The sequence below is a fragment of the Pararge aegeria genome, chromosome 15, assembly GCF_905163445.1.
Source record: "Pararge aegeria chromosome 15, ilParAegt1.1, whole genome shotgun sequence".
NCBI classification, from domain to species: domain Eukaryota; kingdom Metazoa; phylum Arthropoda; class Insecta; order Lepidoptera; family Nymphalidae; genus Pararge; species Pararge aegeria.
The window spans coordinates 8,998,911-9,023,468 of record NC_053194.1 but is presented as its reverse complement, the minus strand read 5'-3'; the positions used below and the strand labels follow the sequence as shown (position 1 = coordinate 9,023,468).

At 35.2% G+C, this 24,558-nt stretch overlaps 2 protein-coding genes across 6 annotated transcripts in view; one reads left to right on the top strand and one right to left on the bottom strand.

The window, feature by feature from the left end:
* Nucleotides 1–18,570, top strand: part of LOC120629794 (hexokinase type 2) — a 45,242-nt gene extending 26,672 nt beyond the window's left edge. For all 5 annotated transcript variants that reach the window (XM_039898839.1, XM_039898840.1, XM_039898841.1 and 2 more), the window contains exons 7-9: nt 4,520–4,725; nt 6,229–6,455; nt 12,866–18,570. In XM_039898839.1, the coding sequence (XP_039754773.1) occupies nt 4,520–4,725; nt 6,229–6,455; nt 12,866–12,949 (517 nt within the window). In that variant the 3' untranslated portion in view covers nt 12,950–18,570. The remainder of the gene's footprint in view (nt 1–4,519; nt 4,726–6,228; nt 6,456–12,865) is intronic.
* An 846-nt stretch (nt 18,571–19,416) lies between these two features.
* On the bottom strand, nt 19,417–23,203 carry LOC120629831 (ras-related protein Rab-4B-like). The gene is made up of 4 exons (XM_039898888.1): nt 23,008–23,203; nt 22,854–22,934; nt 22,413–22,745; nt 19,417–21,621 (listed from the first exon to the last, which is right to left on the bottom strand). Exons 1-4 carry the CDS (start codon nt 23,021–23,023, stop codon nt 21,407–21,409), a joined length of 645 nt encoding a protein of 214 aa, XP_039754822.1. The 5' UTR covers nt 23,024–23,203; the 3' UTR covers nt 19,417–21,406.
* Nucleotides 23,204–24,558: the final 1,355 nt, after the last annotated feature.

Below are 24,558 nucleotides of genomic sequence, written 5' to 3'. Positions count from 1 at the left end.
TATGTCATTCGTACTTAAATATATTTTCCAAAAAACACACAATTTATAAAAAAAAAAAATACCGAGCAAAGCTCTGTTATCCAATATTTTTATTAGTTCGCGCAGCACATCACCTTTGTGATTTCGATAGGTAGGTAAGTATGTGAGGAGTACTCAGGTAGGTATGACTAACAAGAACTTTGTAACAGTGAATCACAGGATAGGTACCTACACTAATAAAATGATCAGTTTGATGACCTTAGGAACATACTGTCAAACGTAATTGCTTTTATACTGAACTAATTAAAAAACATTTGTATTTTGTCCTCCCGCAGGGCGATTACGTATCTCGCGAAAGCAATGCGACGGTCGTAAATCTTGCAATCACTTCTGTCAAACGTCACTTTTGTTTATGTATTGTATGGAAAAGTGACGTTTGACAGCAGTGATTGCAAGATTTACGCCCATCGCATTGCTGTCGCGAGATACGTAATCACCCTGCCGGTTCAAAAGATTAAGCTAGGTAGGTAGATGAAGTGGTGTAAGTCCAGTGGGTAGGACTCCGACTTCACTTGGGTTTCGAATCTCAGCACGCACCTGCAATTAAAATATCACTTGCTTCAACGGTGAAAGAAAACATCGTGAGGAAACCTGCATACCCGAGAGTCCTCCATAATGTTCTCAAAGGTGTGTGAAGTCTACTCCTCACTGGGCCAGCGTGGTGGGCTATGCCCTGAACCCTTTCTCATTGAGGGAGGAGACTCGTGCATACCTTTTGTCTGGATGGGGGCTTCGGCCGTCGCTATTTACTACCCTACCAACAAGGACGTGCCGCCAAGCAATTAAGCGTTACGATACGAAGTGGTGCTTAAACCAATTAGGTATAACTGCAACATTCTGTGCTCACGTTCCCAACAAGCCCGCTAACATCTTGGACTTCATCACTTGCCAAATCAGATTGCCACCACCAATAAATTAAAAAAACCTACTAACTGACAACTTTAAAGTTTCCGATTGATTTACAATTATAAGTTGCTAACCTTCTTAAGACATCCGCGTTTATTAGGGTTTTTTTTTTACTTAAAAGCCTTTTACGCTCTGTCCTTCCAAGTAACTCCAAAAATCAACAAATAAACAAACTAACTTTCGCATTTATAATATTAGTTATTAATTACTAACTTATTAATGAACTATATTTTAATGGGCACCTACAATCTAAATTCCTCGTTAAAGACGGAACCACCAAATGGCCTTTAGATTACTTCCTGATTTTACTTTTACTATTAATAGCTCGTAATGGTCATTATCACCAACACTTGATAATAATCTTTGACTACATGAGTTATAGTTTTTCATTAAATCCGCTAATCCTGTTTTGAGCAGCTCCGTGGGCTTAAGCTCTATATCCTCTTTCTTATGAGAGAGAAGTCTGTTGCCCAGAAAGGAATTAATTTTAGGCTAATGTAGATATCACTTAACCGCAATTATATTCGTTTATTGTATTTTTGCAATTCCGTCAAGACCGCGATCGACATATACACAGCCAGTAGATATATAAGTATCTGATATCAAAATGTGTAATTATATAACCACTTAATTAAGTATCGGGAAGTGCTTTCAATTTTGTTTACAGATAAAAGCACGTGATCATTAATATCTAACCTCTTTCATACCTATGAACGTATATTTATGTACATACATAACTACCCTACCCACTTGGGAAAAAATTAGAAGTAGGAAGTAAAAACTAAACTGAAAATAACTCAGCACAGATCGATAAAGGTCTAGACGATAAATGAAAGCGCGCGTGCTAACCTACAAACCTACTTTATTATTAGGTCTAGTAGAAAAAAAACAAACTGGAAAGAGTTGAACTCTTACGCGGATCGATATAGATCTGAAATGACCCTAAGGAAAACATAATAACAACTCATTACCGGCCTACTTCAGGACAAGGGTCTGTCACAGAGAGAAGGCTCTTAGGCCGTAGTGCACCGCGCTGGCCAAGTGCGGTTTGGTGGGAAATGTCTTTGAGAACATTATTGAGAACTTTCAGGCAAACAGGTTTCCTCAAGATGTTTTCAGCGATATGTGATATTTTAATTGAATTAACGCAAATAACAGAAAAGTTAGAGGTGCGTGACGTGCGTGGGTGCTGGGTTTCGAACTCTGTCCCCCGACAGTGAAGCCGATGTCCTAACCACTAGGCAATACATAAAATTATATTCGACAAACAAATGAAATAGTCGACTAGATCTAATAAAAAAAATTACATAACCTTATAATTTATCGTGAATCATGATTGACAAATATAATTGTGGATGCAAAGTTCAAACGTTATTTAATAACACTCAGAAGTCAGCACTGCGATAAACGTCACTCGTCATAACATCGAGGCAAACGGCAGCGAAACAGCCAAGTTCTTGTCTAAAACATGTTTTTTTTTACACAAGACTGTTCACGCTGTTTTTACTTCCCTAGAGATATGGAAATCTTAACACAACCGAAGGTCCACTACTGGTCTTAGGTCTTCTGAAAACAACGACTTCAATAGGTTTATATCGACGACCTTGCGCAACGGTGAGCGTATGGCAGGGGCAATTTGGGAATTTATAATTTCTGAATTTTCTCTGGTCTTGTGTGGCGGTAGGCTTTGGCCGCGGCTAGTTACCATCCTACCGACAAAGACGTGTCGCTAAGCGATTTAGTTTTTCGCTGCGATGTCCGGTATGACTACTATACTCCCTAATAGGTTAGACCCCTACCCTTGTGCCTTGTTTAAAGCCATCTGGCTAACGTCCCATCACACCTCTCAGCGATTTGCGACCACATATTATGATATGATAATCACATAAAAAATATTTTTTCTAACCTCCGGTACACTATAAATTTAAGAAAATGTTGCCAAGAGAAAACTTTTGCCGGTAGCAAATGAGCTCTAAACCATGCCATAAGTATTTAGAAAATAAATTATGGTTATATTTTGTAGGATCCCTAGGAGATGCTTTATAATGGTGGAAAAATATATCACTTCTAAACATCGGTGTATAGTTGGAATCATAACTATATCTAAGAAGTTAAGTCCTATCCAGTATCTATATATTTTCTGCTTACCAAAAAACTTTTTTATTATTAGAATCTTTATGCTTTTTAATAACAAATTGGCCTTATTTTTACAAATTGGCATTATTTTTTTAATTATTTCGATATCTAGAAGACCAGTTATGTCATAATTTTAGTATAACTGACATACTTAATTGGGACAAACCGGTTATTTCGCTGCTATTAGGTAATTAAATGGTATTACTTATTATTTTAATAATACCTTTATTAATAATGGTGTAAAAACGTCGGATTAGTTTAGCAGTGTTTTATCACAGTTCAATTGACAGCACCTTTCAAATGCCAAAGCATGATCCTCGAAATAACTGTTACCACTTCTGGTAGCAGACAATTAAGTTAGGCGCCTTCCTAAGGTTATAATAATTAGTTTGAGGCTAAGCTTTATATCAATCTTATTTATGCTAATTATTTCAAAATTGGGGTAAGCAAATTCATATATGTTATCGAATGTTGTAACACGCTTTACTTTAAATTAAACAGTATTGTGTACTGTAAATTATGGCGAAACTGTAGATAAAATTGTTAACGTACCTAATTAGTAAGTTAAAACTTAGTTAGGTGTAACGTAGTTATTTCTTTGAATTCACGTAACAGGAACATGCTACATACTCAGCATCAGTCTCAAAAATTTGGCATGGCGGGCACCTTGTTGTTATGCATCACAGAAGCCGAATGAATACCCATCTAAATCCAGCAAAGCCACTTGCGTCCCAGATGGAACGTTGAAGAATCGCGAACGTATGCGTTGAATGATTTCTACAGGGGTAGCACGAATCTAGCATATCGCCTCCTACTACTAACCCTTCTTCTTCTGTGAAGATGGTGAGCACCAGTCTTCTGCCCTCTGTCTACTCCAGGGCATCCTATAATCAAGCCTATTATGGTATGACAAAACGAGGTGCCCTCAGACGACCTTCTTTGCTGCCAAGCATATCATTGAAATGGCTCGGCAGCAAGAGGTCTCTGTAAAAAAAGTGACACAAGTGAGGAAGCACGGAAACCTTCGCCAATTTCCTAACTTCTACGGGGTCGTGGTCGTAGTACTACCCCAACCACGGATATCGGGCCTTCAATAGGAACGGTTGTCCGATTCTTATATAAGATATAAAATGACGCCATAAATAGATTTATGATTCTTTGATGGAGCGAAAACATTACGACAGGATGTGATACTCTATTTACATACTGTACATTTCATAGCAGAAACCCACTACCCTATAACCCCCTTTGGTCTTGTAATCCCAGAAACTTGTTATTCTGACCATGAAACCGATTATACCTACTGCATCACAAGTGAGCGCTATCATTTCCACCATTTTGTAACTTAACTTACTTTCTTAGATGAACTTTTATGCCATTGTTAGCAGGGTTGCCAAAGATTTGATTTTTTTTTCAATAAATATTTTCATCTTTACAGACAAGAGAAAATGATATCCGGGATGTATATGGGAGAGCTGGTCCGTTTAGCGCTCGTGAAGTTCACGCGGATGGGCTTACTGTTCGGCGGTCGCGGCTCAGATATGCTTTACGAGAGGGGCAGCTTCTACACCAAATACGTATCCGAAATCGAGTCAGACAAACCGGGTGACTACACGAGCTGTATGGAAGTTCTGGAAGAACTCGGTAAGTTTACGTTATGTAGGTAAAGTAGATAAGAGACGTTACACCTTTTTTGTTTGTTAGGGGGGGCAAATCTACTTTAAAGATATCCGACCTCGGGAGGGATCGCGTTATATGGGATTCTAACACAGTTTAACCTCCTTCGTGGCCATCCTCGGCACATTTATACAGTAGGTACACCTACGTATGAAAAATTGTAATATTGTGTGTAAATATTATTTTCTAAGCTACCACGAAGTTTTTTTCCTTGGACAAATTAGTAAGTCCGCGAGGACACACTCATGAAAACTTGCATTTCATGTTTTAATGCCGTAGTGCGACCACAATGAAATGGATTTCCTATGGTTCCTATTACGTTAGTAAAGAAAAATTGGGCGTTCCAAGAAAAATCACACAGTGTAGCCCTGTTTTTCTTATCCTTCAGATCAACCACTTCGACGATCTCGATGACATTTGTCACCTAAATTTTGCATCCTCGAGATGGACGTAGGATATTTCAAGTTTTTATTCCCGCAAAGTAACTTACCCGTGGGACGGAAAAATATAGGCAGTGTTACGTAAGCATGGCTTACGTAACACTGCCTATATTTCCCGTAGTAGTAAAATATCCAGACATCGAAATCCAATGGTTAACCTATCATTATCACGTTATCAAGAACCCTTCGAGTGTAAATGACACAAGCGATAATAAGCAAAACGATTTACATACAATACATTATGTAACACATCATGGCATCACAACTTTTCATCAATCATTGAAATGTACGATGAAATAAATCAAGTTCTACTTGTATTGTGTAACTTTTACTAACCTATGTTTGTAGTCGATGTTACCCAAATGTCGGTTATGCAATGATTTTTTTTTAACATTACTTAAAGATGGACTACGATCTAAATAGAATCGTGTGATCCGACTAGGCAGACAGGCAAAAAGGAATTTGGTACAAAATCTTAAAATATCAAAATACTTACATAATTATTTCTCAAAATACCTACTAACAAAGTATAAAAATTACAAACGACGAGATTTGAACCCGTATTACTTTGACTATTGTGACCAGAGCGGGCCAGTTTAGTAATTTTTCCCGCTAATACTGTTTTTTTTTATTCCACTACAAGTTAGCCCTTGACTGCAATCCCACCTAGTTGTAAGTGATGATGCAGTCCAAGATAGTAGCGGGCTAACCTGTTAGGGAATACGGTTGTCATACCCCTGATCGGTTTTCTACGCAACATCGCACCGGAACACTAAAGCTTAGCGGCACTATCGCTTAGCGGCACGCCTTTGTGAGTAGGGTGGTAACTAGCCATGGCCAGAGCCTCCCATCAGACAGAATCTCAATGTATTGATTTCTTATTTATTCTACAATTTTCAATGTAGGTGAACACACTTAAAAATAAAAAATAACTCTTACGTCTCCTAGGATATTTTAATATAATTTCGCAAATTCTTGTCTCAAACCATATAAGCCGTTCGTTTTCTTAAATATCGATGCTGCATTCTAGGTCTCTCGCACGCCACGGAAGCGGATATGGCGGGCGTGCGCCACGTCTGCGAATGCGTGTCTCGTCGTGCGGCGTACCTGGTGTCAGCGGGTATCGCCACGTTGCTCAACAAAATGGCGGAACCACGCGTCACCGTCGGCATCGACGGCTCCGTGTACCGCTTCCACCCTCACTTCCACGCGCTTATGTGCGAGAGGATTACGCAGCTAGTACGCCCTGGCATTCAGGTACCTAATTTCTTCTTTTGCAATAGAAGCTTCAGCGAACCAAAAAAGCAAATAATTTGGTAACAAGATCAAAAAAAAAAGTTCAGGTAATAGATTTAGGTAAAACTATCTACTATACAACAAAACAATTTAAGTACTCTGCAGTTTTATTGTTACGGTACCCAAAAACTATTTACCCATTTGTGCATTCTTGAACTCACGAAGCAATATATTTGTCTGCCAGTGCCAAATATTCTGCTAACTTTTTCAAATTCCGCTACACCTACACGCGCACGTATGTCACTTATCAGTGACCGCTATGCAAATATCGGCCAGACCACGTAAATTATTTGCACAAGATAAATGAATAGGTAATTTAACACTTTCACGCAGACAGGGTGATAGATCACTTTAAAAGACTACACCTATACAATAGATAATTATCATGTTTGATTACTTTATCTTTTAAGTGCCTTCTTACGTGTGTAGATTATAGACTTTCTTAGAAACATTTGAGTGAACACCGCCCTTTTTACACGCTTAAGCTTCACCTGTATGTTTGTTTGTATGTTTGTAACCGATTCTTTTGGCCCTGATTTTGACTCTCTTCAAACGATCTCATTTCGAACGATAACCATACACTAATTTGATAAGATTGATTGAATTTTCAATTTGAAAAATAGGATTTTCGTTAATTTATATGATTTCTTTCTATAGTTGATAAGGCAGGAATTTATTATAAATTGTTTTGTAAAAACCAACACGTAGAAATTATTTTGGTTTTTTATACAATGCGTGTTTTTTAGTTTAAAAAAAAAAATTCATCCAAAAGTGCACGACTCATAATGCTCGATTAATTATCAAATATTGAAAAAAAAAACATAAGTCGTTCAAAATTAGTTGCCGAAAATACAGCTGTACTAGGAAGGTACTGCACAAGCGCCCCTGGTGAAATAAAATGTACATAATATCTATAGATATAGATATATCACCATCCATGTTAATTTTACATGGATATATATAGATATACAGTCTTGCAGTTTTCGTTTTTTATTAATTGCAATTAAACTACACTGAATTAATTAATCATTCGCATTCAGTGAACTACAATCGTCGATTCGAATTTAAACTCAAATAATGGATTTTTTCACAAGTTAGTGTTTTCGGGTTTCACACATGACGGACAGGAAATTTTTTTGACCTATTTTGGTGTTTTTTTCCAATTCTATTGCAGTAAATCAATTTTTTAAAAGTATGGAATTAATCTCCATTAAATTATCTCGACAATAGTATGCAAAATATCTTGATTCCGTGAACTAACAAGGCTATAATAATAAAAATAGCCGCCGAAATGAGGCGAAAAAAATTTTTCGTATTTCGATCGTAAAGCACTCTGATGCTTCGCATCATCGCATCATGAGTCGTGCAAAACTATTATTTATTTATACAGAGAAAAATGCATAGGTACCTACCATTCTGTAGGAGGAAACAAAATTGTTATGTGGGGTCATAACCCTCAGTGGCCCCTTAGGCTAAGCCCCTTAGTATTAGAGATATTAATTTCGCAATTAAAACTTAAAACTTTTATACAAAGAGACCTCTAGAGTTCATATATATTTACTCTGTTATTATGCATTGTTATAGGGTCATTTCCTGTCATGCAGTTTGTTTCGTACTTTAAATAGTATCTTGTGAGCTATCTACATGAACTCGTAGGAGATTTCAATGTATTCGATTTCCCGGTGGCCTTTAATAAATTCTTGCTTGCTTTAAATTTTTTTGTTACTACTAGTTAGGTAGGTAGTATAAATTTAAAAAGTTGCTCTCTAAAACTCGTCACAGCTCAAAAGGTCAAGGTAGACATACTTTAATAAAAACAGGATCTTATCTTATATCTATTATTAATTATAGCTCATTTGACTAAAAACAAATGATATTATGATCCACATTAGAGAAAATGTCTTGAGTGTTTCTCGGTTTTATAATCGTCTTTGGGAACAAAGGAGCATAATATCAATTCGTTCCGGCTTATAAATGTAAAAAATATTTATTTTTTACTTTCAGATTTTTTGTTAAATTTTATTTTAAAAGTGCATTCTCTTTTTATTTCTTTTACCTATTATAAACGCTATAAATAGACAAGGCCCGTTGACTTGCCTGAAGATGTCAGCTGAACGACAATGGTAGTCTTATTTTGTCCAAACCTGAGAATTGAGACCCGTTATGGTGGTGTCTATTGACCAAACCGGCCCCAATTTAAAATTCATTTAGATACGCAGAACATATTAAAAATTCGCGTTATAAGTTACAAATAAGATGCACGTAATATTTCTTAAATGTATGTATACGTGATTCATATATAATTTGTAATAAGTAACCTTGATTGAAAGCGTTATAAAAAAACTTTCACAACAATATGTTTCGGTACTGCCACTCACAATAATTAATAAACGTAAGTAAGGTCATTCACTTTACATAATATTAGTTTAATTTATGCTCGTATAAGTAGAATAAAACTTAATATATGTAGGTATTTACCCTGATATAAAATAAAAACACATTTATCTTTAAATTTACGTTATTTGTTTACAAAACTGACAAAATTATACTTACAACATTAAAAGTAGGTATGTTTTATTTGATATTCATCATGAAAAAAAATAATTAGGTGGGTATATTCCCCGTTAGCAAAACAATAACAAACCATCATAAACAAATATGTTTTCGGTACTAGAACAATCTAGAACCCACTGCAGTACAACACACATTTTATAAAACCCAACTAAGTAGGTAGGTAATGAAGACATGCAGTTGTGGGTAATGCACCTCACAGCATTTCTAAAATGATCATTATCGGCCCGCCCACTACACGGCACGCGTCTCCACAATCCAAGTTCAGATTACCATTGTAGAGAGCTTTTAGGCAAGACGTTATCCTCACGTTTTCCTTCAAAAAAAAGACCTGCTTAATTTTAAAAAACTAACATACTCGTAACTACGAACTAGAAAATGGAGCGCGCTGGGTACTCGGTTCCCTCGAATGTGAAGCTGTAGTCTTGATCAATATGCTATCACCGCTTCAAAGTAAGTAAAAATTTGATAGGTCTAGAATGCTTTATCATCTGTTATGTTATAATCAAAATATTTCATATTCAATTAAGGTTATGATCTCATTGAAGTAAACACGTATGCTGATAAATGATAGGCGACGGCCAAGCCCCTTTGCGTTCCGTTAGTAGGTTCACCAACCGGCAGCCATCCTATTTTGGCACTGAGAAAATATAAAATTTGCCTGTGGTTGAATAAACAAACAATTCATATAAATTTTTATACGACTCACAGTTTTCATTAATAACATTATAGCTCTACTTATATGGAATGTCTAAAAAACAGATGTCGTGCGTGCTTAAGTCAGCGCTAAGTAGTTACTTATTGTTGGCGAACTAAAATCGAACGTTGCTTCTAACTCCTGATTCGTCTTTCAGACTGCCGAACGCCGTCCTGGACATACATTATTTCATAGGTATCTTTTTGAAATTTTCGCACTCCATTATCTGGTGCTCTCCTACGACTCGTTTAATTTCGTCTGCCCACCAGTGGACAGTTAAACCGATTCTTCGTTTTCTGAGACAACACCTTGGGTTTCCACGCTCCATAGATCCCACCAGGTCCTACGAGTTATGCGCATCGCTTATTGTCATGTTAGCTTCGCAACTGGTTATCAGCAATGCTGATAACTCTGGTTTTAATTTCATGACGCAGAGATATTGTGTAAATTACCACTGAAACAAAATTTCAGAGGCATTAGAGGAGGATAATAGTTTAGTAAACCATTGTCATAGTTTTAACTGAAAGAAATCAGATGCAGCCCTTACATCACACGTAAAAGTAAAATGAAGTAACTCCGATCATTTTATTAGGTACCCGTAGGTACTTTGCACGTGTCGGTCTTTTATCTTCAATAGGGCTGTCATAACTAAACACTTATTAATGTTTCGAATTTGTTTCAATGGAAAAATAAATATGCTACTTTTGATTCAATATTTTTTAAAAGGTGATTATGAAATATACTTCTGCAACCTTCAACAGTATTTTGTAATTCCGTTCCACGTTGTATAGTTTAAAGCATTTTTTCACTAAGTGAATCTGAGCTTTCTAAGGTGTCTTACTGATTCCTGTATACGTAATAGAAATTATCATCAGTCTTAAACAGTGCACTGCTGGACTAAAGGCCTCTATTAACAAGAGGTTTTCCCGTACTGAAATACCACGCTGGGCAGACAAGTTGGTCATTGCAGTAGATGGCCGTAGTAGTACAGAGGACGCTAGTGCCTATTTTCTGTTAAAGACGCCTTATTGCCTCTATATTCTCACCACACAGCACGATTGAAAATGTATATTAGAAATATCATACGAGTTCTTAATATAAAAATGAAATGGAAACCCTGTATTCGTGAGGTCAATGTTCATTGTAATGTTCTACGTAATCAAATGTATACATTTTATAATTTTGTACGCAGCTAAATTGTTTTCAAGTTTTATTATTACACAAACAATATAACCCGGACAACGTTTAAGTAGGTACCTATTTATCTTTATTTGAACAAAACACACCCACTATGACGTAGGTGTTAAAGTCCTAAGTTTCGATAACATAAACTGGGTGTAGTATCGCTCAATTTATTATAATGACTATATTTAATAGATCCGGGATCATTTTTTTAATAAATATTTTAATTACATTACGATCTTTGTACACTTATTATTTCGACCTCTAGTGGGTAGCGCTATACCAGCTGTCAAAAAAATTTTTGGAGGTGATGATCTAGCGAAAACTTCTATTACCTATTAGGTACGCTGAAGGAAATCTTTGGGACCTCTGATAAACAACTTCAAACAGAAATTACCTAATTGTAACATAAAGAGCTGACCCGCACTGTGGTAAACGTCCGCACGATTCTCGCGATATATTGAATTTCGCACGCACTGCAAATAAATTATCTCGATATTTTGGCAGGGTTATATAATTAATACCAGACAGCTAATGATTAGAATAAACCACTTTTGTTTTACTTTTAAAAATTCGGTATTAATTTATTTCATCTGTATATATAGTCTAAGATAAGATTTCTGCCTGTGATAAAATAGCCGCAAATTAGGAGTGCTATCTGTTAAAAACGCGACATATCCGAGATAAAATGAGAGAGAGTTAGCGCGCAACGCAACTTGTTAGATGAGGATGGCGAATGCCAGGCAATATATCATAATATTAGAAAAAAAAGTTAGCTTTAATTTGATATAAAGAACATCCGTGTAAGTCATAAACGTATAAATATATCAAAATATTACCTGCTTACACCTGGCTGCGAGGTAGTTGCGGCTGAGTGTGCAATGGCACCTATGGATTTTAGAATTCTTTACATGCATTGTTATGATGTGGATGATATTTTATTTCAAAGAGAGGTGAACGAAATTTTTTTTTAATATTAATTAACATTAATTTAAATAAAATTACTTGCGGCCACTTTTGACTGGCTGCGGTGTTTTCAGTGTATTCTCCTATTCATAAAAGTATGTAAAAATGATTGTTTGACTCACTACTTAATGAACGTAGTGATTTTGCAGCGGGATCTCGTACTATATAACACCATTTATAACTCAAGAACGGCTGGACCAATATTTATGATATTTGATGTTTTTGGATTTCTCTTAGACCGGAATAGGGTAATAATTATTAAAATATAACATTCATCAAAAAAAAAAGTGATGCGCGGTGCGAAGTTTGCCGGGACAGCTAGTATAGAAAAAAAAACAAATAATGTTATTTCTTTAAAGTGACATTACACTGTGAAACCAAATACATGTGATTCGACAACGTCGCGTAGTCTGTGTGCTGAATACAAGATTTTTTATCTATTCGATCGCGTAAAAGTTGAAGACTATGATTAGTATGGCGTCGCTGAGCGCCATCTAGGGACCAGAGACGGCGCTCTTTCGACGCAATGCAAATCAATAGTTAACTTTAACGCGGGTCAGTGTCCGCATGATAGAGTTGTGGTTCGCGCGCTGTTACCGATGCATACGTTACAGACTAGTTACAGTACGTTATTACTCTGTACACACAAGCAGAGTAGCTGTTGTGTACAGTATGTTAAATATTTCACAAATTATCAAGTTAAAAAAAATCGAAGAATTAAAGTTGTTAGTTTTAGGGTAAACAACTACAAGCCGAGAGCTTTCTGGTATTGTTTATTTAGCCTGTGGAGTTCAGGTCATAAAATGCACAACTAAATCAAACCACGAATTTTACTAGCGCGCGAATTTTCAATCGCACGTGCGAGAGTTAGCCAGCCCTGAAATCACGATTGTGCGATTTATATTCAGCTAAGATCGTTTGAGCTAGTAAATATCGAATATTGTTTTTGTTTCAGTTTGATCTCATGCTTTCGGAGGACGGCAGCGGTCGCGGCGCGGCGCTGGTAGCGGCGGTGGCGTGCCGGCAGCGCGAGGCGTAGATAACGCCCAAAGCCTTACAGCGACGTCTAGGACCTTCGCACTGCTGCAAACAACACACGCGAGCCTAAACCTAGAATACCTCAAAACATAACGAAGGTGGACAATACATTTTATCATTTAGATCAACTTTTACCAGCCCTCAAACGCACGGGGTTTTACAAAATCGTTGCTGAGAGCCTTTCAAATGAACATGGCACAACGTCGGAATACTTTGCAGTGTTTTGTCACAGTTTAACTGTCTGTCGTGAAGAACATACTTTTTTGAAGTTTGGCAAGTTTATAAGTTAGGCCCTAACTACATTTATGAATTCCGCAAAGCTTATTCGATTTTACGCGCAAATTTCGACACCACGTTAGAAAAAATACACTGTCGTGTTTATAAAGGTGGGTAACTAAATTAAGAAAAGAAAACTACGAATTCCCGAAAAAAAGTCATCACTACGGGCACATGAGTTTGATTACATTACGTTATGTACGTTATTTATGTTATTTATCAGTGATTTTTAACGTTACCCACTTGCTCAATTAAAACGTTTTTCCTCGTGCGATTTTGAAAAAAAACGCCCGTGCGTCAGAAGGCTAACGTCTTTTTAATTAAGAAACGAAAAATCATGTCCCATAAAACATTTGTATTTTTGTACAAAATAAAGCAATTTATAATATAACGAAAATTATATAGATAACTATTGAGGTTGGTTACTTTGGCTAGGTGCGTTAGATGTGCGATAGATTCAAGATCAACCGTCGTTTATATATGCATACTACCAACTTAGATAACTAATATTGTCAACGCTTTTCTATCGTGTGAAGCCGAAGGTGTGGCCGTAGTGTTCGTTTTCAATACTAGTAAACTAACGTAATAACAGCGTTAACTTTAATCTGTTCTTCCAAATGTCAAGGTTTTACAGTTCCATACCGATATGACAGATTAACGTACATAACGCCGTTGTCACGTCACTAGGGTCGCAGAGAATATTAAAAGAAAATGGTTTAGTGATGTAGTGAATATTAAATCAGATTAAGTTTAGTTATATTCTCACTATGCTTGAACAGACAGTTTATCTGCGAGCTCTCTGGAGAGGAATGTGTTGATTCACTATAATTATTGCAGTCTTGTTTAGAAATATTTTATTAAGTATTTATTAATTAAATCAAGTTAATAAGTCTTAAATTCAAAGGCTTTTTTGTTGTTGTTATATTTAAATTAGTTTGGTAAAGATATAAATGTATCTAATAATTTAAATACTTATTCTATGGATGGGTAGACACTAAGATTTTAAAAATTTGTTACATTGTACTTATTGAATAACTACGTACCTACGTTAGATTGATCTAGTCAAAATTTCTTTTAAAACCTGGGCTAGGTGTATTTTGGATCGAATATAAATTGGATTTGTTTGCGGCATTTGCGACTCGCGATGAAAAGTACTTAAGTAAATATGGGATCATAATTGATTTCACAAGACTGATTTAAAATGAGACCATCCATGGCCTATCCATAATTTCGATCAGTCTTCCTATTTACGCATATATGTTACAAGTTAAGTTCGTAGCATAGGCAGTTTTAACATCGCCCGGAAATCAAAGGCATAGGAAAGATCCAAGTATAATTTATTGGCCTTGCACAAATAGTTAAAAAAATGGCAATGTCCATTGTGAACCAAATAAAGCTTGCTCGCAATAATAATTTCCGGTAAATGTCAAGAATGGCCTACCTTCAGACTTTGAACGTAATATATAAATCTACTGTCTTAGTGTCAATCTGTTCCGACCGCATTTGATTATCTTATCTGTGCCAGCAGTAAGTACTTCTCGAGAACTATCTAGATATAGTCATTCTTTCACGAAGTCTGTTTTTTAGTAATGAAAACTGTTAAAAAAAAACTGTAAACTTAACTACATCTGGCGTTAAACCAAACGATCCTGAGCCCAACGCATTATTTGTGTGCCTAAAATGCATGGACAATGAAGGTCGTCGTGAAATAGAACTACTATATCTATATTTACAATGTTTTTCTTTAATGTTTCTATTTGACTGGTAGGTACATTGTATAATCGCTCTTAAAGTGGTAGGACCTGAAATGAATTTGCTAACAGTTTTTCGAACTAAGTACTCAAATATACTTTTATGGATGGCTGTTCCGACCGCACCTATACCGACAGAATTGTTGATATTATGTGGATAAGCCGGTCAAAGAATGAACATATTATTCTATTTGTTTGATTGTAATATGTTGTTATTTATTGTTTACTTAGCAGGATTTTTCTTGTGCTAACTATGTGCAGAATCCTTTTAAAAATCAAACTTAAAACATCTACCCATTGAGTAATTATTATGTAGATAAGTGAAAATTTAGCAATAAATTTAGGAATCTCAGAAAAATTGCTGGCGATACGCTACATTAGAATCATTTAGATCATTCCATTATACTAAAAATCGATAGCTACACTTTGAAAAATACCACAGTAGAGCGAAGGCCAGGGTAATGGCGTTCAACCTGCGTACGCGGTGGCAGCTTTACGTCCCGGAGACGTGAAGTTCACTAAAATCTTTTGACTTGCACAAAGAGGCCGCGTCTATCGCAGGAATTTTCCTACGCAGGTCGTCAGTGTGCAAATTGGACGCCATACTTTTGCTTTAGACAATGAACGTTTACGAAATTGTTTTAAGTATAACTTAAGTTTATAGAATTACGGTGAGCTCTCCGAGCCGGGAGTCCTGGTTTTCTGCAATGGAGTAGAGAGATGCAAAAATTTGCAACTCTTACAACCAAGCTAACTGTATTAGATCTGATACATGTCGATAGCGAAATGCGTATAATTACTCCATTGTTTCTTATCAGTCTTATAATGTGAAAATTCTGAGGATTACTTCAAAGTATGTTGAAAAATAAAAGAAAAAACAAATACTTATGCCGCAATAAATAAAATAAGGAGATTTCCTATATCCTTACGTATGTTCCGATTATTTTTAAATTAACAGTAAAAAGCAGTTCCGAATGATCCCCTAAGTAAATTAGGCAATCGCTTAAGACATAAACAGCCCTGAAAATATTTTTCTAACATATAACATGCAAGGCTGGAAACCCCGTTTTTGAAAAACACTTTTAAATGTATGAATAAAATTATGTTTTAGGTTATGGGGATATCATAGCCCAAATAACACTTACGGCATACTTACGCTCCACGTATCTCTTTCGTCTCATCACGGTACGGCAAAATAAAAATTAAAGACCGATACCAGTTTATTAGTTGATAGGGAGGCTAGGCTTAGATTGCTTAGGTTGCAATCAGTAGTAGTTAATCCGACACTACTAACAAGCTAACTGCTAACAAGTATACGACAGCGGTTACATTATAAGACAAAATAATATAAAAACAATAAATGGACTAAGTGTTTTCAGACTTAACACCCGGTACGTTGAGAACTCGCCGTTTCTTTTTATTTATAGTTAGTTAGGTATAATGTGTTATATTTAGTCTTATATTCAATTATCATAAGGTAAAACTCAGTTCAATTATAATTTTGTTACTAAAAACAATAGATGAACTGTTTTTATGTGTTAGACTTAGATACCTATTTATAAGAGTTTTTAAATATTTTACTGTGATAGAACTAGGACATACTTACTGTAAAAATATTTACTTATTAGTTTTGTGATTAACACGAGCCAATGGTGATGGCCGCGAAGGTCTAGTGATTAAGGCGCGTGTACTCTACAAAAAAGTGGTAAGTTCGATTTCCGGGAATACACTTCTTGTTGGTTTTTTATACCTTTATCATGTGCTTAATAAGTAGATAGCCTATCGCAACATTTGAGGATTTATTATTTTGTGTATAACCCGCCAACCCGGATGTGTCTATACCTGCTGGGTGGTGGATGTTTGCCCACCAGTGGGGTACATGTTATATTTAACTACATCCATTAACGTATTGACATTTAAGGATAATTTATTGAAATATAGCATTTCTAAATGATCCGGTTTTATCTCAATGTTTTATTTTCAAACAATACAGGAAAAAAAGCATCGAATTTCCCGTTGCGATAATAACGCGCCTAACATATAATCGCAAATACCTAAAAAACTAAGTATTGAATTTATATGTACCCTACATGCGATATTAGATCATTATTCATTACACTACATAATATAGTTCCTAGTTAAAAATAGGTGCATTTTATTTTATAGGGTTCGTATTTGTCGATCGATAATTTTGCTGCATCGAGAGTAAAATAGTCAAGTAGATAGTTTGTGTTCAATTATGTGCTTAGAAGTACCTACTTAATTTGTCCTTTGTATAAATATATATATAACTTTATACCATTCGAGAATCTATACTTAAAAGCTGGGAATTATTTTCGTGCACAGACCGCGTCCCGGAAACGTCAAGTCTTGTTCGGATTTAGAGGGCACTGTGTTCTGAGAATACATGATTGTTGGACCATGCCCCAGTACATTTGAATCCAGGGTTGATGGACTAACGTGTCTAAATGGTCTACGGCTGATACAAATCTCTCGAACGCAAATAAAATCTGAGTGGGAGAGTGAGATTTCGTCTAGTGTGGGATCTACGTCTACTTTCTCCGTCGCATGCAAGTTAACTACCATTTGTATGGAATCGAAAGGGCGTCATCTAGCGAAAATACTGTTTGCCAGTTTTAAATATCACACTAGGCACCCAGTATATTTACAATAATTATCTCTTCTTGTTTCTGTTATATCCGTAGCCAATGTATATCTTTCTAGATAAGCAACTGACTTTGAAATCGTAATTACACATGACAGTTTTCATGAGACAAATTATCAAACAAGGACTGTCAAGTATTGTGTACAAATTGCACCAAAAGGGGTACGTTATCAATAATGGAAAATCAGTATCCTGTACTTTAAAAGCGAATCTGTCAACAGGTATAACAATAACCAATCTTTCTTACCCCAATTACCTCATTTAGGTATCCAACCGTGAAGTTTTCGTTCATACATAAATTTTCATTCAAACAATTAGTATTTTGCCTACAGAATGCAACTAAGCTTTATGCTGTCTACGTACTCTTACCTACGAACACATCACATATTGATTATTTTCCCGTGCGAGGATTAAACAAATGCAACGTTTTAAAAGGAACATCGAGCTACTAAATAACTTATTAGGTAAAGCAAACAATTTATTACGATATTCATCTGTAGAAAAGGTTAAAATTTCTCTTTACCTGGTCTTATTTTGCAAGCAATTTAGTAGTGCCTAAGTACTAAGCTTGCGGAGGGCCAAAAAGATTAGTTACATTGAATTCCTTTACTTCGTTATTGAGATGTTCGATGTTCGTTCCCATAGTTTCCTTTTATCGTTACATAAAGGATATACAGAGATAAATAGGTCCTAGTACTCAAAACTATCTACGTTTTCTAAAGTTGTACAAAATGTTGTAGTTAATTTATTTATGTAATTTTTGTGTATTTTATTATCATGTTTTGCTCAAAATTATAGTTTCTTCTAAAATTTGTCACCAATTTATTTATTTTTTTACAAGAAAAAACAAAATGTAAGAATGATGGCAATGGAACGAATGTCCTTCCTTAACTTTCTGCTTAAAATGGAAGTTTCATACATTCCACATGAGAGGCATTGATGAAATAGGTTTTTGATTTACCTACGATGTATTTAACAAGCAGAAATCTACATATCGCCACAATATGCATAAATGTTTTAAATTTTTGATAATTCGATTAATAAATATGCGACGAAACAATGTAATACCAATGTGACCCTAAAATATTCAATTTGTATTGTGTTTACAATAGAAAAGTTTTGATCAGAGTCTTAAAGAAATATTTTATAAATATTTAATTAAGTTATTTATAAACTGATATTGAAATTCACGATATATTAATTATATTTAGTTAGCTCCGAATAAAGAGCTAAATAATGTTAATAATTGCAAGAATAAATTTTTAAAGAATGCACATCTTTTATTATTATTTACTTACTATATACCCTCTTTTTAACGGTTGTTTTTAACATCAGTATACTTAAATTTAAACATTTATCAATTTAGAAATCAACCTGTTCTATTATATAGCAGTAAAGGGTAAATCCTATATTATTATAAGAAATGGATTCAGCCGAGGCACAAAAGTTGTTTAATGCCCGGTTTCACTAATTCCCGGCATCGCGTAAATCGAATGCGTAAATATTTAGGCGATGACTATAGAAAAAAGAGTCTTATTTATTCTTCTTTGATTTTACTTATTTAAGCATAGCCTAATTTGTTGTTAGTGAAAACTGGTATTAGTTCTGCTTTGGCTGTGGCTATATTGTTAACTGCAATAAAAGCTTTGAGACATGAAATCAGTTTAAACTCAATAGTAAAAAGCCAACAATTTATAATTATCATAGTTTAACCTACATCATCTAAAACTAAAGAGTTAGTTTCAACAGTATGAGCGGACAAATTAAATAACCGAAAATGATTTATTATTTATTGTCACAAATATATTGACAGTTCACAGTACACTCACATTAATAATTATTTAGGATGGGGTACATTGATGATGGGCCAGTATTTTACATTAATAATCTTTGAGAAGATTATAATTTAATTACTTATTTAAAACATCTACAAACGTGCAAGCTCTGTATAAAACTTATACATATGTGTTTAGCTGCCAAAGTCGGTAGTGATCATTTAGTTTCATTTCTACTATTAAAAGCAAACTATTGAAGCTATCTTTAAAACAATACATCAAAACGAATATTAGTTGTTCAATATCCATAACTTGTATTAGTAATATAGTTACACATGTAGGTTGTCTACCTACCTATTTAAAAAATATAATCTATGCTCTCATTGTAGATCTTGTAAAAAAAAAAGATTGCTAGCCTCAGAAGCAAAAGTTCCTCAACATTTGATACAGACTTAATACCTCGAATGATGGTAAAGAGTATTGAAACTCGAACATCATTGAGAAAAAAATCACAACATTTGGTAAAGATGGAATCCATAGTAGACATAAAAGACATATTAAGATGTTTCGCTGATTACGGTAATATAGACAAAGAAGCAATAGCATTAAGCTCAAATCCTAAACCGTTTAAAACAAATAATCATAACAACTGCCCTTTTTTTATACTTATAACAAGCAGGCGGGTCACCTGAGGATTATTGAGTATCCATGAACATCTACAATACCAGAGAAAGCCAGCCAGCCTTTGAGGGATGACCCTCGTGAGCCAGGTCCACAGACACAGCTCTGGAATAACAATGGTAGGGGTCAGAGTTCCAAGATATGCAATGGCGACGCGGCATCAGAAAGTGTACTTTAGAACCAAATTATCTTAGCATCCAGCCACTGGATGGTGGACAGGTCATGAAGAATGAAAAGAAAAGCTTTAGAAAAGATAATATGTCCAAAAGCATACATGTTTGATTAATAGAATTGCCTCCATGTACTATAGTGTATATATATCTTTGTAACTACTTTTTGTTTCTTTGGTGTACAATAAAAGTGTATTCATTCATTCATTCATTATAGTGATGCATGTTGGACTACAGATCACAAGCGCCTGGGTTGCAATCCCCAGGTCAGGTCTATTAATAGTAGCTAAGTTTTACTATCAAGAAATTCTCAGTACCAGCCCAGTTTGAAAATGGGCAGTGATTCACTGCCATGGCTAGTAAAGCATGTAAGCGGTTGGTCCTGTGCCTTATCTCTCTGTGGTCTGGTTGGTACTGCTGTTCCATCAGATTATGAGAATGAATTGAGTGGTCTGTTTGCACTTGTGCACTAGAATATCATTGGAGATTGACTACAGTGCCCAAAATCAGTCAGGGAAACCAAGTGTTTTGTACAAGTGAATGAAAATGTAGTATATAATTAAAATTTCATCTTTGGTGACACTTAAACATGTTTAGCTCAGTGATAATAAGAACAATGTATTCACCAATGCTATAAATTGCAAGTTTTCACATTATACCAATGTTTAAGAAAATAAATGAGATTTTCAGTGAATACAATTGTAAGGGAATAAGACTCCTTATTTAATATTCGAGATCATGTAATAAATAATTACAATTGAAAATTAAGATCTAAGTAAACTGGAGTTGCATTCCTTTAAAAATCTAGTGTAATAATTAAATTAGAAAAACTGAGATTCAGTTTTCACAGAATTCAAATAGATTTTCCATTGAATTTTTAATTCAATAACTTAAATCTTCTTGTTAACTTATCAACTAACCCTGTTACCAATAAATGTTGCATAACTGTTGTATATTCACCTTAACCCAATGGCTTGACTTTCTAATGACAAAAATCATATGTCAGAAAGAGAGAAATTGCTGTGCAACATTTATAAGTAAGGCTGTATTTTTGTAATGTCATGTAAAATAGTCAAATTAACAATAATGGCCCAATAAAATATTCATTATTTTTTCTTATTTCTAAATTCTATACTAACTTTAAACGTGGCAAGCACAATCAGATGGTGTTCTTGGTGGTTTCTTTGGTGCATTCAGCCTTTTTGATGTTGCTGTGCCATACTGTATGCCTGAGCCTATCCTTTCAGGGTCCAATTCTCCAGTTTCTATTTTTGAAAGAATTATTTTTGAACATTTTAAGAAAGCTTCTTCAACATTCTCTCCTGTTTTAGCACTGGTTTCAAGGAACATTAATTCTGTAAATTATAAATCATTTCATGAATTGAACACAAAATTCAATATTTATAACAGTATTCTTAACTATTTATTTTGGCATAAATATTTACTTGCAAAAATGACTATAATAATAACTCTCATTAGAGACAATTCATACTGTATTTTACAATATTTTGCACACTTGTTTCATTTGAAAAAATTTACTCTTGTCTGTATATGCCAAAAGTAACTTCATAAAGGAAAACAAAAATAAGTGCTTTGCACATGCACTGCTTACACAAAATCATTGGCATTTCATGGAAGTACCGGGAAACCAACAAAAAGGTTCTAAAACGTGCGAGAATATTTAGCCACACTCCTTGTTTAAAGCAAAGATGTTTGCACTGGCTAGTACACGTTTGTAGAATGACTCCTTCTTGTTTACCGCGGCAGGTCATTCTTGGTGCAGTAGCACACTCAAAAAGAAATGTGGGCAGACCGGAGTTATGCTCCAAAGACTGAGAGTGATATGTCGTGGTTTCATATTGACCACAAAGATTGGGAGAAGCTCGCTATCGACTGGACTGGATGCAGAGGGTGTGGAGCCCACAATGCTGGGTGGTTTGATGTTCTTGCATTGAGGAGAGTGAAGATTTGGATAAGTGTTGCAAGTGCATCAGTGGTAGTTAGTTTTTGCTGTAGAAAGTGGGATCAAAATCGTCTTAAATTGGTCTGTCAGTCACAGGAGAAAATGCCTAAGAGACAATGTTGGAATCTAAGATAGACCTAAATGATGACAGCAAAAAAAATTCTAGTGAATGATGATACTTACCATTATCTTGGGCAAATTGACTAGCTTCTGTGAATGTTACTTCTCTGGATTCTTCCAAATCTTTTTTGTTGCCCACAAGTAATATTACAATATTAGGGCTGGCCAATGTGCGAGCATCTCTCAGCCAATTTGCAAGTGCATTAAAAGAGTCGCGTGATGTAACATCATACACAAGAAGGGCTCCTGCAGCACCTCTGTAATAGGATCGCGTGACAGATCTGAATCGCTCCTGACCTGCTGTATCCCATATTTGTAACTTTGTAGATTTTCCTCCAATGTTTATTATTTTTGAACCAAATTCAACTCCAATAGTGTGGCATCTATCTTCTTTGACTAAAACATTACAGTATACACTACTTGGTAACTCTAAATTAATTTCAATGCTTACATAAATAAAATGCGAATAATACGCAGTTATCTATAGCTAGCAGAAAAACTTACATTTATTTCCTATAAAATTGTTTAGTAGACTTGATTTCCCTGTGCCCGCGCTTCCAATTACCAAGAATTTAAACAAATATTCTGAAAATTACGTTAGAAAAAGTAAACCCATTGTTATCGACAAACAAACTTGCAATAATGATTAAATATTTACCGTATGATTCGGACATCGCAACCAATTTCTGCAATGTTCCGTTAGGAAATACAATAGATGTTTATAACAATACAGCTATGAATTATGAATATGAGCTATGAATATATTGCTATTTTTTTAATGTATTGAAAAACAATATTTCTTCGATTTCCTTTTTCAGTACCGATAGGTAATTCCAGTATCACAGACCAGAAAATATAATCTTTACTGCCATTTGTCAGTGTCAACTGCCAAAGATTTTGTTCTAGGTACTGCCGATAAAATCTAAAACCCTATTAAAACCTTTAGTTAGAAAAGAAAATGCGAACAGGAATATTTATCTCAAGAACAAATATATATTATACATATATCGACTAAATTACGCTACCTACCTTTAAAGAACCACAGATTTAATAACTATGAAACAGAAGAATATACTACCACCATAAGCTAGAGCGAGATAGATAGACGAGTTCATTTTTAGGAAAGAAATTGGCGCCAGCAGCGATAAAATTGAATCCCTCTTCGTTTTTTCAACGTGCATAATTAGAGTTACGCGTTCAGTGCCCTTTACAGAACTCATCAAAACAGAAAACCCTTAAACTTGCACTTTTCACACGTAACTATGGACAGTTACGTGACAAAACATTAAAATGTTTTGCTATAAAAGTAGATTTTAGAACTACCAAAAAGTTTTTGCATAAGGATAGATATTTAATACTATCAAATATAGATTATCACTATAAGCATACAACCTTACTTAAAATCTTACCTGATTTTCATATTTATGATTGCTATGTCAATTCATAAATGCTTAGTCTTAAAACTAATAATTGAATTTTTTTAACTTTTAGCTACAAATATGAAGCAAAGTAGCAAAATACTTCAAAGAAGAAGACTTTAAAATTAATTAGTTTTGTTTGGGGTAATAAAACCCTAACATTTTTGTTGTAGTTTTATTTTCATTCCTTCGTAAATTAATGAGATACCCTGGTTAAAGAATTACAGATGATACCTGGTTGAAAAATAACAGAATCATGCTGAATAATGACTACAAGAAGTTTTTGAGTCATCTCGATATCATCTTGTAGACATAATATACGTATTCCAAAAATAGTTGGTTTCACGGCTTCCAGCCTCCCGGACAAGCCGGTTTCGTCCTAAACATCTCAACCTTCCCTGAAGACTAAAGTCTTCGAACTGTGCTTGTTGCCAGTGCAGTGTTGAGTTATGGTTCTGATTCTGAACGTGGTTGATACCAACGGGCGATGTAGAGCTATGTTAGAAGTTTGGCTGTATGCCTGAAATCAGGAATGAGGAGATAACAACCGACACCGCACCAGATTTACAAATATAGCTGAACAAGTCACGAAGCGGAAGGGGCTATGATCGGGGCACAAAGTTTGGAGAACCGATGGACGTTTGGGTCCCGAAGCGCTGAAATGGCGCACCTGTAAGCTCAGCGTTAGTAATCAAACGAGTCGGTGGGAGCCGCTCCGACCAGCTGAAAACCGTGAAATCACGTCAACCAATTCATGTCCATTGGTTGATGTTGCCTGATATTTCAATTAC

Coding starts and splice junctions, on each gene's coding strand:
- LOC120629831 (XM_039898888.1), bottom strand. Junction 22,746..22,853: donor CAATTTTATAGGAAATAAAT/GTAAGTTTTTCT, acceptor GTAATGTTTTAG/TCAAAGAAGATAGATGCCAC. Junction 21,622..22,412: donor TCAATTTGCCCAAGATAATG/GTAAGTATCATC, acceptor TATAATTTACAG/AATTAATGTTCCTTGAAACC.